We start from the raw sequence: 15,348 nt of genomic DNA, 5'->3' as shown, positions 1-15,348 counted from the left end.
TATCTTCGTCTCTTCTCGCTCTGTCTCATTCTCATCTCTCTCATCATCCTCTCTCTCTCTCTCTCTCTCTCTCTCTCTCTCTCTCTCTCTCTCTCTCTCTCTCTCTCTCTCTCTCTCTCTCTCTCTCTCTCTCTCTCTCTCTCTCTCTCTCTCTGTCTCTCTCTCTCTCTCTCTCTGTTGTAGAACACACACGTCACATACGTGTCACGGTCATTCTTCATCTTCTGTTCTTACAGCGTCACGCACACAGACGTACATCAGTGAGGACCTCTCATAGACAATGTTTTTTATGCAAAGATAAACTTCTAGAAAAATGCCTAGTCTAACAGTTTGTCTCTCATGTCCACAGACTGTCCCGGGCCTGATAAACACTCCCTCTTCAAGAAGGCCTGTTCACGTCCACAGCGTGACACCCCTGCAGCATCTCTCCACTTCCTGCATCCCGCTTGCTCTTCTGTCATGTCAAGCCCTAGCAGCAGTCCGGAGAGAGAGGGAGGCGTGGTAGCTTCTGTCCGGCTCGAGGATCTCTCATCACCTCCGGGGTTGGAAACCGACCCTCCATTTGTCGGCAGTCCGTTGCTCAGTCCAGACTCGAGTTCCCATGATGCTGCGCTCTCTGCGCCGGCGGCCTCCCCGGCTGATTCAGAAAACCTCAGTCCAGATGAGCTCGAGCTTCTGGCTAAACTGGAGGAGCAGAACAGGTAAAACTAGTGCATGATATACACTGACGGTTTGACGGTGACATCAGAGGCAGACTCTCTGGGATGTCAAATCAGAATCAAAGTGCGTGTGCATGTAGATGTGAAAAGGTACCGATGAGGAATGGGGTGTGCACGTGGTTTAGTACTCGATATGTGAGTGCTATAGTGTGAACCTCAAAGCAGCAGATCGGCACTTTCTGCAACAGCTTTGCTATTAATCATTTGTGGTGGTTGCCTAGCAACCACGGTAGCAGCAGTTGTCACTGAAACTTGACATACATTTGTATTTAAAGAAGGACCCGAGCCATGTCTGCAGACCAGAATGTTATAAAGGATGGGGTCTTGACTTTGGCCAGAGAGTACCACACGGAACACCGTAGCCGTAGCAGCCACTCAAAGCAACTTAAAGTCCCAGTGAAATAAAAAATAACAATGCCTATTTTATTTTATTTTTTAGATCTTAAATATATAATTAAATATAAATAATGTTCATTTAACATTTTGATTTGGTTATACATTTTCTGTTTGTTGTATTTTGTTCAAACGGTTGTGCATTGTTAAAAAACTGAAACAGGAAGTTCTTCTGGACCAGCGTTGGATCAGCGCTGTTTACGTCATCCGAGGTGGTCTCTATACAACATAAACGTAGTTGTTGTTATTTTTATCAGGCGCTTTTTTTGGTTTAAATAGTATAGTCCACTTATTTCAGGGACGGGATAAAAGTTTGTATTGAACTCAACTTTATTTATATAGCGCTTTTACAATTTTCATTGTTACAAAGCAGCTGTACATGAGACACATTGACTATAAGCAAAATAATTAAAGTTGTACCTGCAAAAACAAGAAAAGGTTGAAAACACAGAAGACAGACATACCCATATACAAAACACTCCACACACACAATATGCACACGTACTAACACACATAGACATAGAGACACACACACACACACGGATGCGCAAGCACACACACACAACACACACACACACGTACGTACACAGACAAGTACGCACACACACACACACACGCTCAGTGAGAGCACACATTTAGGATAAAGGAGAGAGAAGCACAGGTCAAATATAACAGACTATAAATTCCTATATGCAATATTAATTAAGTAAAACTTTAAAATTCTAAAGCAGCCCCCCCGGCCAGGCAGATAGTGCAAAAACAGTATGCAAACGGTGGCGAGGAACCCAAAACTCTAATCGAGAAAAAAAACCTCAGGAGAACCCAGGCCCAACCAGGGGATTCCAGTTCCCCTCTGGCAAAAGCTGAACAAAAATATTTAGTTTTGAGAAGTTGTTCCTTTTAAAAATATGTAAAATAAAAATGTTAAATAATGTAACGTTGAAAAAACTTTGCTACATTGTTTATTACCATTGGTAACAGTTTCCCACTCTTCGCCTGGTCGTTCAAGTGCTCGAGTCGATACATTATTTCTGACTCCACTTGAGAGCAGTGTAAATTCAAGTACACGATGATGCTACAAATAACCATGCTTTGAATACACAAACCTGTGTGTATTTATTTGCATGCAGGCTGTTAGAGGCCGATTCGAAGTCCATGCGCTCCATGAGTGGATCTCGGAGGAATAGTGGCTCCTCTCTGGTCTCGAGCTCATCTGCATCCTCCAACCTGTCCCATCTTGAGGAGGACACCTGGATCTTGTGGGGTCGCATTGTTAATGAGTGGGACGAGTGGAGGCGAAAGAAGGACAAACTTCTGAAGGTGATGGAAAGGGCGGGATTTTTTGTTTGTTTTGTGGACCTCCCTTCATTTTCATATTCTTATTCCTCTTTTGAGGACTTTAATGTTGTTTTCTTATGAATTATAGGTGTTATTCTGAATTATGTATTATTAAATATGTTATAGATCATTATATTCATATAACACGAAAAATGTAATTTGTAATTGATAATAATTGCTAAGATTAAAGTTGTATTTAAAATGCATGTATGGTGCTGATCAGCTGGCTGAAGGGTCCAAAATGGATTTAAACAAAACTGAAAGGGATGTCTTTTGCTGCATCACCCCTCATGTCTCTCTCTCTCTCTGTCTCTCTCTTTGTGCAGGAGCTAATAAGAAAAGGCATTCCTCATCATTTTCGAGCAATCGTTTGGCAGCTGTTATGCAACGCCACCGAAATGCCGGTGAAGAATCAGTATTCCGAACTCTTAAAGATGTCTTCTCCATGCGAGAAGCTCATACGCAGGGACATTGCCCGCACGTATCCCGAACACGACTTCTTCAAGGGCCAGGACAGCCTGGGACAGGAAGTTCTGTTTAATGTCATGAAGGTAAGACGTTTAGAAACATAAACTTCACCAACAATTTACCAAAAGGGTCATCTTAATGTGCGTGCTTGTCTCGCAGGCCTATTCTCTCGTGGATCGAGAGGTCGGCTATTGTCAAGGCAGCGCCTTCATCGTTGGGTTGCTACTAATGCAGGTTTGCTTCATCTGCTAAGGACGGATGAGAAAACAATGTAAAGAGATGTCATAAATAAACAATATTTGTTATTCATTGTGTGTTTGTGTGTGTGTATAGATGCCAGAGGAGGAGGCTTTCTGTGTGTTTGTCAGACTGATGCAGGAATACAGGCTTAGAGAGCTGTTTAAGCCCAGCATGGCTGAGCTGGGTCTCTGCATTTATCAATTTGAACACTTGCTACAGGTGATCAAGAACTTGAAGTTTTAAAAAAATTGCATTTGAAATTTTAGATGCAGTATATCTATATGTATATATACCATGTTTGTCCACTAGGAGGCAGCAGATTTACAAAATGGAGACAGAAAGGACTAGAAGCTTTTATATAAATTGTCTTTGACCTGTAACTCATGTTTCTTCGTCTCTGTGATCGATCAGGAGCAGTTGCCCGAGCTGAACGTTCATTTCCGATCTCAGAGTTTCCACACATCTATGTACGCTTCATCCTGGTTTCTCACCCTCTTCCTCACTTTCTTGCCCCTGCCGATAGCCACACGTATATTTGACATCTTTATGTATGAGGTATGCACACAATGTGAATATGTCTGGTCTGCGGGTCCACTAATGGGTGATCCCTGATCCATAATAATTACATTTGAAGAATAGGAAGTCTGTAAATAAATAGATGTGTTTGTTTGTTGCTTATGGTTTTTAGGCACTTTGTAAGTGTGAATACATCTGAGGGGTAGTTCTGAGAACTGGAATAGAAAGTGTGTATTTGTTAGTACGTGATGCATTCTTTGTGTCGTTTTCTTAGGGTTTGGAGATTATATTTCGAGTGGGAATAGCGATACTGCAGTACAACCAGACAGACCTCATACAGTTAGACATGGAGGGAATGTCACAGGTTAGACTCGTCACGCACACATCATCAAGTTTTGCACGATTCCATCCCAGCTCAGGGTATATATAACTTCAATTCCCAAATCTTTCTGCTGCTCGAATTTGTTGTGAATTTTTGCTGTTAAATAACGTAATTAAAAATAGAAGCGTTTTCATCAATTGTGTCAGACCTTTGGACTCTGATTCTGGATCTGATCTCACAGCACTTTCAAAAGATGATTCCCCACCAGTTTGACAGCTGCCCGGATAAACTCATCCTGCGGGCGTATCAGGTCAAATACAATCCCAAGAGAATGAAAAAGTAAGTAATACGCAAGCATAATGGGATTTCTTATCAAAACTATGAGAAGGGTTGTGATCTTGAATTGATTATCGTTTTCAATAACAGATTAGAAAAGGAGTACACCACCATCAAGAACAAAGAAATGGAGGAACAGATTGAGATTAAGGTTTGTAAATGGATGTTGGACAAATCAACCTGTTGTACCTGTTTTGTTTTATACATGTTTTTGTCGCTGTCTTGGAAGAAAAAGAATGCAATACATTTTATATCCCAGTGATAGTTAATATACCCCATTATAGTTGCTTATAGACCTCTTCCGATGATGTAAACAACGTCCAGAAGAACTTCCTGTTCCAGTTGCACAAATGTTTTAAACAAAATACAACCAACAGAATATTTGTTGCCGATTTAAAACGTTAAACAAATAACTTCAAGATTTAATTATGTATGTAAGACACTAATAATAAATAAATTAACAAATGAAAATTCACATTGGGCCTAATAACCTTTTATTAAAAAGTTCTGTCTTAAACAAGTTGAAAAAGTATTGCTCACAAGTATTAAAGGAATAGTTTACCCAAAAAACGGTCCCCGTTGACTTCCCATAGTAGGAATAAAATTTACAATGGTGAAGTCAATGGAGACCATTTTTGGGTGAACTATTCCTTTAAAGAGTACATAACTAGGGATTTTTAAGGTCTTACTTTGGTTTATGGAGTGTCCAACAAGTTTATGTACATTGAAGGTGTAAAAACACAGGCAGTTATTCTTACCTTACTTCTTGACTGACTCTCAAATTCGTTCCGTGATTCATCCGTCTAATCCCCTCCTTTCCGCTAGCCTAGTCTGATGTGATTGGTCGGATGGTCTAGTCTGCTGTGATTGGTCTACCGCGAATGAGGCACACAAGTATACAGTGTTTGGGTTTAGTTTTCGTCGTCTTTGTCACCACCACTTTTCAAAACAAAGTTACGCCACTGCATGCGCAAGTCATTTTGCGTGTGATCGCCGACATAATGAGAAACACTGAAGAGCGATCACGCACTGACATGTGATTAATGATAATGGTCGCATTAAAAACTCACGCAGGGAATCATTATTTACACAGTCATGAAAAGATTCATGCAGAACTGATAAACATACAACCGCTGAATGAAGAGCAAGAGAGATGCGCTTGTAAAACTCAACATTAATCAGGCACAATATATTTGTCTATTCATTCTTCTATTAGCCTACTTTCGTGATCGGCGGGTTGGCGACCACTGCTTTAAAGGGATACTTCACCCAAAAAATGAAAATTCTGTCATCATTTACTCGCCTTTAGATTGTTTCAAACCTGTACAAATTTCTTTGTTTGGCTAAACACACAGAAAGAAATTTGTAAGAATGTCAGCTCTCATCCACCATTTACAGCCATAGTAGGGAAAATAAATACTATGGGAATCAATGGGGGATGAGATTTGACAATCCTCCAGATATCTTCCTGTGTGTTCAGCAGAACAAAGAAATTTATACAGGTTTGCAACCAACTGAGGGTGAGTAAATGATGACAGAATTTTCATTTTGGGGTGAACTGTCCCTTTAATGAAACTAAACAGACAGACATTCAACTATATACCAGAATACTACATTTGCACATCACACAGTGTATGTACTGTACGCCTACTGTCTTTTATTTTAACAGAGACTGCGTACAGAAAACAGACTACTAAAACAGAGGATCGAAGCACTGGAGAAAGTAAGGCTTCCTGTGTCGTATGTAACACACACACATGAAAGTAAATACTGTAGGTTTGGTTAGTCTGTGTTTGAGTAAACTGTGTAAATTCGGTAGTGTGTGAATGATGCAGATTTTAGAGCATGTCCTGTAGATCTTTACAGATGCTCATCTGTACTGCCCTTGTCTTTTTCTTGATGGTAAAGTTTTGAAATCTTCCCTTCTTTTTCTCTGCCCTCATCTGTCGAAACTTCCCCACAATTTTCTCTGAAATCTCTCACTCTGTTTCACCACAAACACACTCTCATGCTCTTATAACTCCAACGCTTATTTCATATCGTTACAATCCTTCCTCACTCAACTCTTCCTACTCAACTGTTTTCTATTTGTGTGTCTGTGTATTTTAATGTCTCTTTTTGTTGCTTATCCATTGTTTCAATCCCTTTATTCTGTCTCTGTTTTCAACCCGTTCTTTCATCTCTCTGTGTCTGTTCTTTCCTACTTTTATCCTGTGGTGTTGTAGGAGAGTGCTGCATTAGCAGACAGGTTGATTCAGGTACAGTAACTGTCAAACCAGCTGCACATTTATCCCTCCTTCTGTCTCTCATCATCCGTTCGCCCACTTCCTCTCTTTGTCTGTCAACGATTTCTCCTGTAATCCCCCGATCTTCCTGGCTCTTTTCTGCCTCCTCCTCACCTTCTAAAAATGGGCATGTTGCATGACAAATATGGTTACTTGTTTTTCTCATTTCCCATCACTGCCTTGACAGCACATTTGTCTTTATGGCTAAAATGATGTCCCTGAGGTGACCTAAATCGAAGTTAACCCTCACACTACACCGGCTGTTGCAGCCTTGCATGCAGGATGTGGAAGCATAGGTGTGCATCATGGTTCCGTGTTAGGGCCAATTTTCATTGTTATTCATCAAAATCAGTGGGATTCTTTAGATGATCGGATTACTTCCCTGGTTTTACGTCGCTATCTTTGCATGTAGCCCCTCTCATTACTTATTCATTTAAACCCCAAAAAACACACATTTTCCAGGATTTCTATTCACTCCATCTTTCTTGTCTCAGGGTCAGGTGACACGAGCCCAGGAGGCAGAGGAGAACTATGTTATTAAGCGCGAACTGGCCGTTGTTCGGCAGCAGTGTTCGACCACCAGCGAGAGTTTGGAGAAGGCGCAGGACACCATACGAGAACTTCAGCAACACAAGGTAACAGCAACAGGGTGATCTTTGAATCATAATTGTATTCAAAAATCTAACAAGCTGCTACTTTTACGAAGTCAGTACTGGTGATAGACCAGTATATAAAAACCCCCAAACCCTTTCAGTTGGCCACCAGTCAGTATTGGGCAATGGCTATGGTAATCCTTCTGAGACAACAGCTAATGTCATTTCAAACCTGTGAATTTCTTTCTTCTGCCGAGCACAAAAGAAGATCATTTGAAGAATGTTGGTAACCTAATAACACTGACCCCCATTGACTTCCACTGTATGGACAACAAACACAGACATTTCTCAAAATATCTTCTTTTGTGTTCCACTGACAAAACAGTCATATACAGGTTTTGAACGATGAGGAAGAGTAATGAATTTTTATGTTGGGGTAATCTATACCTTTGGATCAGTTTGGAAGGTGTTAGATGAGTAAGAGAGATGATTTAAAATGATAAACCTAACATAAAGCTTTTGCAATTTTTGTATATATTGACAATATCTAAAACCATGCAAAAATACCCAGAACTACACAAACTGGGTCGTTGACAGGTCACACAGGTTGTTTTCTGGAAGGTATGAAAATGACTACATGTTCTTTGGGTACAGTACCAAACTGACTTTTCAAACACATTATTCGATTAGAAATTCTTGTGTCACAAGTTAATGAGAAAAGAACAGGCGCCGCTCTCTTGACATGGGGCATTTTGGAGATTTTCTTTTGTTTAGGTGTGAGATGTCGGGGTGTGGTGTGTGTCATGCTGAGTGCGAGTTGCGAACATGAAATGTTTCACACTTTGAGCAGCACTCTCTGGTCACGGTTGATGTGCTCTTAGGACTGACCACCGTCCTGTGCCGATGTCAGCAAAACAAGTGTACACACCCCTGCGCTCGTCGATATGCACGACACCTAGAGTATATGCCTTTACATTTTTTGTGTTAAGGTGTGAATTTTTAGGCCTCTTCTTTTGACCTAAATACCAATCTGGTTTCTTTAGGGGTTGCTGTGGTTGACACGATTTTAATGCGTCTAAAGGCGTTCATTTCTGGATTCACACACACGTATACTCCAATGTGCCGTTTTAACTTTGAATACCGTGTATCAGCGTTCACAAGCCGGTCTGGATTTTTAGCAGTACTTCATGTTCTCGTGTGTCTCAAGTTTGTTTCCGGTGCGGCGCAGTTTATCCTGCCACATAGAAAAAGAAAGCGGTTTGACTTCTAGGCAGGTCCTGTACTTTCTAAAACACTTTCCAGCACACTGATGACTCTAGAATGAGTGTCTGCAACATCTGAGTAAAACGAACGCAACAATTTGACTGAAAAGCCTGTATGGGGGTCAGAAAAAGAGAAGTCAAAGTCCGTGGGAACCAGCGTTCACACGAGTCTCCAGGCCAGCCCACAGCCCCCTCCGGTAGGCCACAGTATATTCACACAGCAACAGCACACTCAGATCAACACCGCCGCTTTTAGTGATAGAGAACGCTAAAATGAACAGAAACACGTTATATTGAGGTGATACCATCTTAAATCTTGTTTCGTGATAAGGTCGAAAGTTCATGCCCTGCAGGGTCGATCTGTGAATGCAACGCACACTATTTATCCACTGGGACTGTCCCTGTCCTACCCAAACTGTAAAACACTTTAAATAAAACATTTTAAAAATAAGCTACGAAATCCACGTTCTGTCTGTTTGTAGTGCACAGAGGAGTTCGTGAGCGGGCTGCAGACTCAGTTGGAACGGTCTCGGCTGCAGGAGGCAGAACTGCTCGGCGCGCTGAAAGAAATGCAAGACAAAGTGCTCGACCTGGAGAAGGTGTGTGTTTTTAATTCTTCGGCAGGTAATTGGGTTATAAATGGGAGATGAAGAATGACATTTGTTTTTCTGTGTGTTACAGCGGAACAGCTCTCTGCCGGATGAAATCAATGTAGCTCAGCTTCAGGAGGAGCTCAAGCTTGTGAAACTGAGAGAGCAGGAGACTCTACGCTCCTTCAAAGAGATGCAGGAGGCCGTTACTGATCTCAACCACTGCTGGCAGGTGCGCCAACACAACCCCACTGAACACTACACACAATCACACTGAACTCAACACAGCACCACTGAACTCAACACAACACCACTGAACTCAACACAGCACCACTGAACTCAACACAACACCACTGAACTCAACACAACACCACTGAACTCAACACAACACCACTGAACTCAACACAACACCACTGAACTCAACACAACACCACTGAACTCAACACAACACCACTGAACTCAACACAACACCACTGAACTCAACACAACACCACTGAACTCAACACAACACCACTGAACTCAACACAACACCACTGAACTCAACACAACACCACTGAACTCAACACAACACCACTGAACTCAACACAACACCACTGAACTCAACACAACACCACTGAACTCAACACAACACCACTGAACTCAACACAACACCACTGAACTCAACACAACACCACTGAACTCAACACAACACCACTGAACTCAACACAACACCACTGAACTCAACACAACACCACTGAACTCAACACAACACCACTGAACTCAACACAACACCACTGAACTCAACACAACACCACTGAACTCAACACAACACCACTGAACTCAACACAACACCACTGAACTCAACACAACACCACTGAACTACACACAACACCACTGAACTCAACACAACACCACTGAACTACACACAACACCACTGAACTCAACACAACACCACTGAACTTCACACAATCACACTGAACTCTACACAACACCACTGAACTTCACACAATCACACTGAACTCTACACAACACCACTGAACTTCACACAATCACACGGAACTCTACACAATGCTACTGAACACAAAATCTGCTGAACTCTAAACTTGTGCCCAATGCACTCTACACAAGATCTTCAAAACTCTTCACAACCTTACTGAACTCTCTATCACAGCATCACACATCTCGTGGAGGAGGAGGTCACTGGAAGGAATCTCCAAAGAAGAATGCGTTGAATGAGCTGCAGGATAAACTGATGAGCATGAGGCTGCGTGAGGCTCAGACTCAGGCTGAACTCCGAGAGGTCAAACTTAAAAGTCTGCAGCTGGATAGCCAGGTTAGAAATACAATGCCCATACAATTTATACATTGTTACGAATATCCTTAATGATAGACCCACAATAACACAAACATGGTTATGCTGTGTATTACCATTATCTCAAACAAATAAACTCTAGTAATGTGTGGTTATGACCAAATTGTTATCTTGAACACTAAATGCTTGCGTTTTATATGTGCTTTATATATTGTTTTAAAACATATTGAGATATGTGTTGTTGAAAAGCACGGTTTAGTAATCTTTACACACTGTTAAACAAACCGTACATTTTTATTTCTGTTTTTACAGAACCAGATCAATTGTAAAGCAGTCAGTAGACATGAGCAGGAGAGCGCCGCCCTGCAGGAGAGACTGCAGAATGAGCTTTCCTACAACAAAACACTACAAGGTCAAATGAATGAAATGAAGAGAAAGCAGGCAGAGTCTGACTGTAAGGTACAGTACATTCACTCACTACATTACATTAAATGTTAAAGATAAATAAATATAAGATATTCATAATAAAATAAGTAATATTCAAAGAGTTAAAGAGTAAATAGACATACTCGCTGTCAATAACTACGCAAAAATAGATTAATTTGGATTTTCATAATTATGAGATATTGTTTTGCTTCTCTTTTATTATTCATTATAATTGCTATCATTTATTGTACTAGTTGTATTTGGAATTTAATCAGTACAAATCTATAAATTGATAAAAAAATATTATTTTAAATCATAAACCTTCAATACGTTTCTTGATAATATAATAGTTAACATTTCAACTGTTGATGTAATGCTTTTGTTTCACCATTTGCATTTTTCATTGATTATAATACTGTAAATGCAATTTTAGAAAGGTTCTTGTTTCCTCTATGCCATCTCTCCGTTAGAGCAAAGAAGAGGTGATGGCCGTGCGGCTGAGAGAAGCTGACAGTATGGCGGCGATGGCCGAACTCCGACAGAAGGTCGCCGATCTTGAAATACAGGTGAGAAAAGGGTTGGTGTGTTTGCGCTTTACAGGGTCGTGTGTATTTTCGTCATTTGTTAGCGTGTCTTTTTTTTAGGGCCGGCAGAAGGAGGAAGGGCTGATCCAGGGCCAGCTGAACCACTCAGACTCTAGACAGTATATAACTCAACTGAGACAGCAGATCTCTGAACTCAAGGACGAGGTGAGCGTCACAAACACACATTTAGGATTAAATCTAGATTAAATCAAGTTTTATTTAATAATTCTGTTGCAGCAAACTGTAAAGCTTGTTTAAAAAAAATTTAAGTTTATTTTTAAGGTGTCATTTGATCCAGGTTTTAATTTTACAGTAAACCTAGATTAACTTTCATTCTGTTGCTCCATTCAACAAATTATCCAGAGAGAGGTTTCAAATAGCACAATCACGTTTCTTTTACATGCACGAGATGTTTATTTCCTTTCCAGTGCAACCACGTTTACATGGACAACAATAATCCGATATTAACACGATTAAGACAATACTCTGATTAAGAATGGACCATGTAAACAGAGTTTTTTGATTAGCTTAATCGTCTAAACTCATAATCGTAGTAAACACAAATCGAATTAAGACGGGTGGAGTACTCCTATTTTAGTCGCATTATCGATGTGCGGTATAGACATGTACACACCTTAATCGCACTATTACCGGCGCGTAGGAACTTTCGCGGCACTTTGCGACAGGTTACACACACGCACGGCAGTGGACACCCGTTTCGTTTTACGACAAACAACATGGCTTCAAGCAAGAAAGCACATTTTTGGTCCGAACGGGAAACAAGAAAGATGTCAACAAATCTAGAAAATAAATGAAACACCAAAAACTGTATGTGGTACCATGGCGAAGACGAACTGTTTGATAATACATGAAATTATGGAGGGAACGTCGAACGGCGTCGCTTAGGGACGTAATGTCGTATGCCATTAATCGAACTATGTAGTGTAACGTGTAAAACGGGAACATAAAAGGTATATTCTTAAAGCAACTCAAGTAAACACCTTAATCGTAATATTAGCTTACTCAGAATAAGGCAAATACTGATTACTGACGTCCATGTAAACGTGGTCACTGATGCTGTTTAGTTACACCAGCAAATCCATCATAGCGGACAAAATTAATCGCAAATGACGATTTAAATACAGGTTAAAGTTTTAATCCAGGATTTGTTCATCTCTGTTTAAAAATTAAGTGGTGCAACGCAATTTGAATTAAAATAAAACTAGAATCAACAAACCCTAGATTAGCTCCCACGGGTGCAACCCACCCTTAGACTTTTGTTTAAAGGTTTACGATCAATATAATCAGTATAAAGAAATTCATACTTTCATGAGTAATGCATTGTACAGTGCAGAACAGTGTTTTTGACTGATTAACGTTGTTAATGTGTTCTACGTTTTTTAGTTTCAATAATAAAACATAACAGCACAAACTTGTGACTGTATTTTTGAAACACTGGAAAACAAAAACGCAACGATTTCAAATACGAAATGCTGAAAACATACAAGTGAATACTGTATTTTGGATGGTTTGCACACCCTAGTATCCAAGTGCTATCTGCCACAATCTTTGAGTCTGTATGGCAGTCTGTGATGTGATGAGACGAAAAGCAAACCATTTGTTACCCAATTATTTTCGGTAAAAAGTGCTTCGTACGTTTCTAAAGGACGACATAAACCCAGTATTCCATAGAAAGAAATACAGATGTTTTCCTATCATTTTGTAAGCGAATCTAAAAAGGGTTACCGGACCGCTTCGGTTTAAAAGTGGTATTGCAGTGTCTTTATTAACATTTGGGACCCTCCCTAACCACAGCCAAAACCACACGAAAATCTTTTTCCCCGACCCCCCCCCCTTCACATGCATTCACACACACAGACGGCTTTGATGGTTGGATGCTGTGGCGTATACCCACGCACCCAGTCACTGCTCCGTCTCACGCACCTCATCTGATGATCTTGCTCATTTGTAGAGAAGCCTTCGTGACAGGGGGGTGTGAGAGTGTGTTGACATTTCGTTTCTTCTGTATTTCTCTCTCTTCCTTTCACCTCTCTGTTCGCGTATCGCGTTCTCGTTTTCTCCCTCTTTTCGTTTTGATTTTTCTCCTCACGTTTCCTCCTGCGCGATTTCTGAGCTTGTGTCAGTGTTTACATACAAATGTGAAGCGTATTTGCTCCAGTTTCAGGGTTACTGTAATCACTGAGCTGTACTGTGGGCGCTTTCAAAGGACCGATTTTACATCAGCGCGTTACGTGTGATCGTATTCTTCCCCTGAATCAGGTCACCGATCTGTAGTTCTGCCTCAAAATCTGCGATTTTGACAACAACAAAAGCACATTTTTGATATAACTATAGTATACTCTACTGTTTCAAATAGCTAAAGTAACGTTAACGTCAACTTAGGATGTGAGTTATTGAGGAAAACGCTAAATTAAACTTGGAGGCTGTGTGAACTTCCTGTTCGCACGTGCAGCTTCTTGCAGATTGTTTTAATCGCTGAAAGAGGAAGCGAAGTATAGTGATAATCGCAAATATAACAAGCGATGTTTCATTTCCTGTCTATGATTGATGGATGACCACGCCCCAAACTCTTCCCGTTGGTTGAACCGGCGTTATGATGTTGGGATGCTCAAACATACAGAGCAATTTTTTTATAGCATCACATTGGCGGGGGGGGTCGGGGGGGTTGGGGGCGCGTACTTAAAAGTCTTATAGTTGTTTCTATGTGTTAGGTTTAAAAATTGCACACTTGATTATTTATATTTCGTAAAGGGTGTCTCATTGCAACAGTCTGTTGAAACGTATTTTTTTCTGTGAGCCTGCCGTCAACGTGCACTTCTAAAAAATCTCGGTGATGTCCTAATTCGGAAGTGCTGTGCACTGACTTTTGCTCTGTGGTTTGGCTGAAACGAGATCAACCAGACAGAGGAAGTGAGAGGTGGGGCTTGTGTAGATTGTTGTCTCGGGAAGCTTTTCCATTGGTTAACCACAGCCCCTCCCACACTCGCAAATTGCTAAAGCACTTATTGGGAAACCCATGACGTTTCAGATCTGAGATTTTAGCATAATACCTGTTTTAGACGCTCTCACGAATGTCAGAACGCGCAAACACACTTTCTTGTGCTCACTGACTCAAAAGGGAAGATCTGAAATGAGAGCAAAAATTTGTGGTCCATTGCTGTCACGCAAGAAAATCCACTGTCTGCATCGTTTACGTACAGACGCACAGACCTAAACATACATAAAAAGTGCTGCAGACAAGTAAAAAGTCATGGAGCTAAATTTGAGACAGATAGATATCGAATCCTAATGTCGATGTTTAAGATTTTTTCTTTATATATTTATTTATTCCTTTTTATGTTTGTTTATTTATTATTGATTATTGAATTGTTATTAATAATAATTAAAGTATTACTATTAATAATATTAACAATTATTATTGTTATAATTATTATTTATTTATTTTATTTTTATTATTGACAGTAAAGTACACGTACGATACACACAACAACAAAAAAACACCTAGGCCAAAACAAGCAGACAGATAAAAAAAGTTTAATATCTAACTATAATGAAATGATCCCAATCCAAATGTTTTAGTAGTTCATTGTTGGATGGGCTGCTTTAAACCAAAGTGTATTTGTTGAAATGTTCTCAACCCCCTTCTCTTCAACATTTTAGATCAGGCAGCTGCGTGGACAGCCCTCCAAGTTCCAGAATACTGGCGTTTTCCAGGACCTGTGTTTGGCCAGCCCGGCGTCCGCGGAAGGCGATTATCCCAGCTCGGACGAGGACCCTCTTCATGGCCACTTGCCTGTGAGCGCCCTGTACCCACGCCACTCGTCGCCCCATCTGGACAGTCAGGGTAGCACGGACAGCGACGGTGAGGAACGGAATCAACTCGAGAATTCCTGCCAAGACCCTCTGGCCAACCAGCAGCAGCTTTACCCGGGCATGGTGTGTGCCGAAGGACTGGAAAATTGAG

General features: G+C 40.7%; 1 protein-coding gene across 2 annotated transcripts in view; it reads left to right on the top strand.

Moving 5' to 3' along the window:
- evi5l (ecotropic viral integration site 5 like) overlaps nt 1-15,347 on the top strand; it is a 26,374-nt gene extending 11,027 nt beyond the window's left edge. Inside the window, exons 2-20 of one of the 2 annotated variants that reach the window (XM_057332509.1) lie at nt 350-701; nt 2,243-2,432; nt 2,777-3,001; nt 3,078-3,152; nt 3,252-3,377; nt 3,570-3,713; nt 3,949-4,038; nt 4,238-4,335; nt 4,423-4,483; nt 6,002-6,055; nt 6,558-6,590; nt 7,112-7,252; nt 8,955-9,071; nt 9,154-9,294; nt 10,213-10,374; nt 10,666-10,812; nt 11,250-11,345; nt 11,433-11,528; nt 15,045-15,347. In XM_057332509.1, the coding sequence (XP_057188492.1) occupies nt 460-701; nt 2,243-2,432; nt 2,777-3,001; nt 3,078-3,152; nt 3,252-3,377; nt 3,570-3,713; nt 3,949-4,038; nt 4,238-4,335; nt 4,423-4,483; nt 6,002-6,055; nt 6,558-6,590; nt 7,112-7,252; nt 8,955-9,071; nt 9,154-9,294; nt 10,213-10,374; nt 10,666-10,812; nt 11,250-11,345; nt 11,433-11,528; nt 15,045-15,347 (2,541 nt within the window). In that variant the 5' untranslated portion in view covers nt 350-459. The remainder of the gene's footprint in view (nt 1-349; nt 702-2,242; nt 2,433-2,776; nt 3,002-3,077; nt 3,153-3,251; nt 3,378-3,569; nt 3,714-3,948; nt 4,039-4,237; nt 4,336-4,422; nt 4,484-6,001; nt 6,056-6,557; nt 6,591-7,111; nt 7,253-8,954; nt 9,072-9,153; nt 9,295-10,212; nt 10,375-10,665; nt 10,813-11,249; nt 11,346-11,432; nt 11,529-15,044) is intronic. The other variant, XM_057332510.1, reaches the window with a different exon arrangement.
- The last annotated feature ends 1 nt before the right edge of the window (nt 15,348 follows it).

The sequence above is a fragment of the Triplophysa rosa genome, linkage group LG4, assembly GCF_024868665.1.
Source record: "Triplophysa rosa linkage group LG4, Trosa_1v2, whole genome shotgun sequence".
Lineage (NCBI taxonomy): Eukaryota > Metazoa > Chordata > Actinopteri > Cypriniformes > Nemacheilidae > Triplophysa > Triplophysa rosa.
Note: the sequence above shows the minus strand (reverse complement) of the source record. Positions and strands in the feature narration are given on the sequence as shown.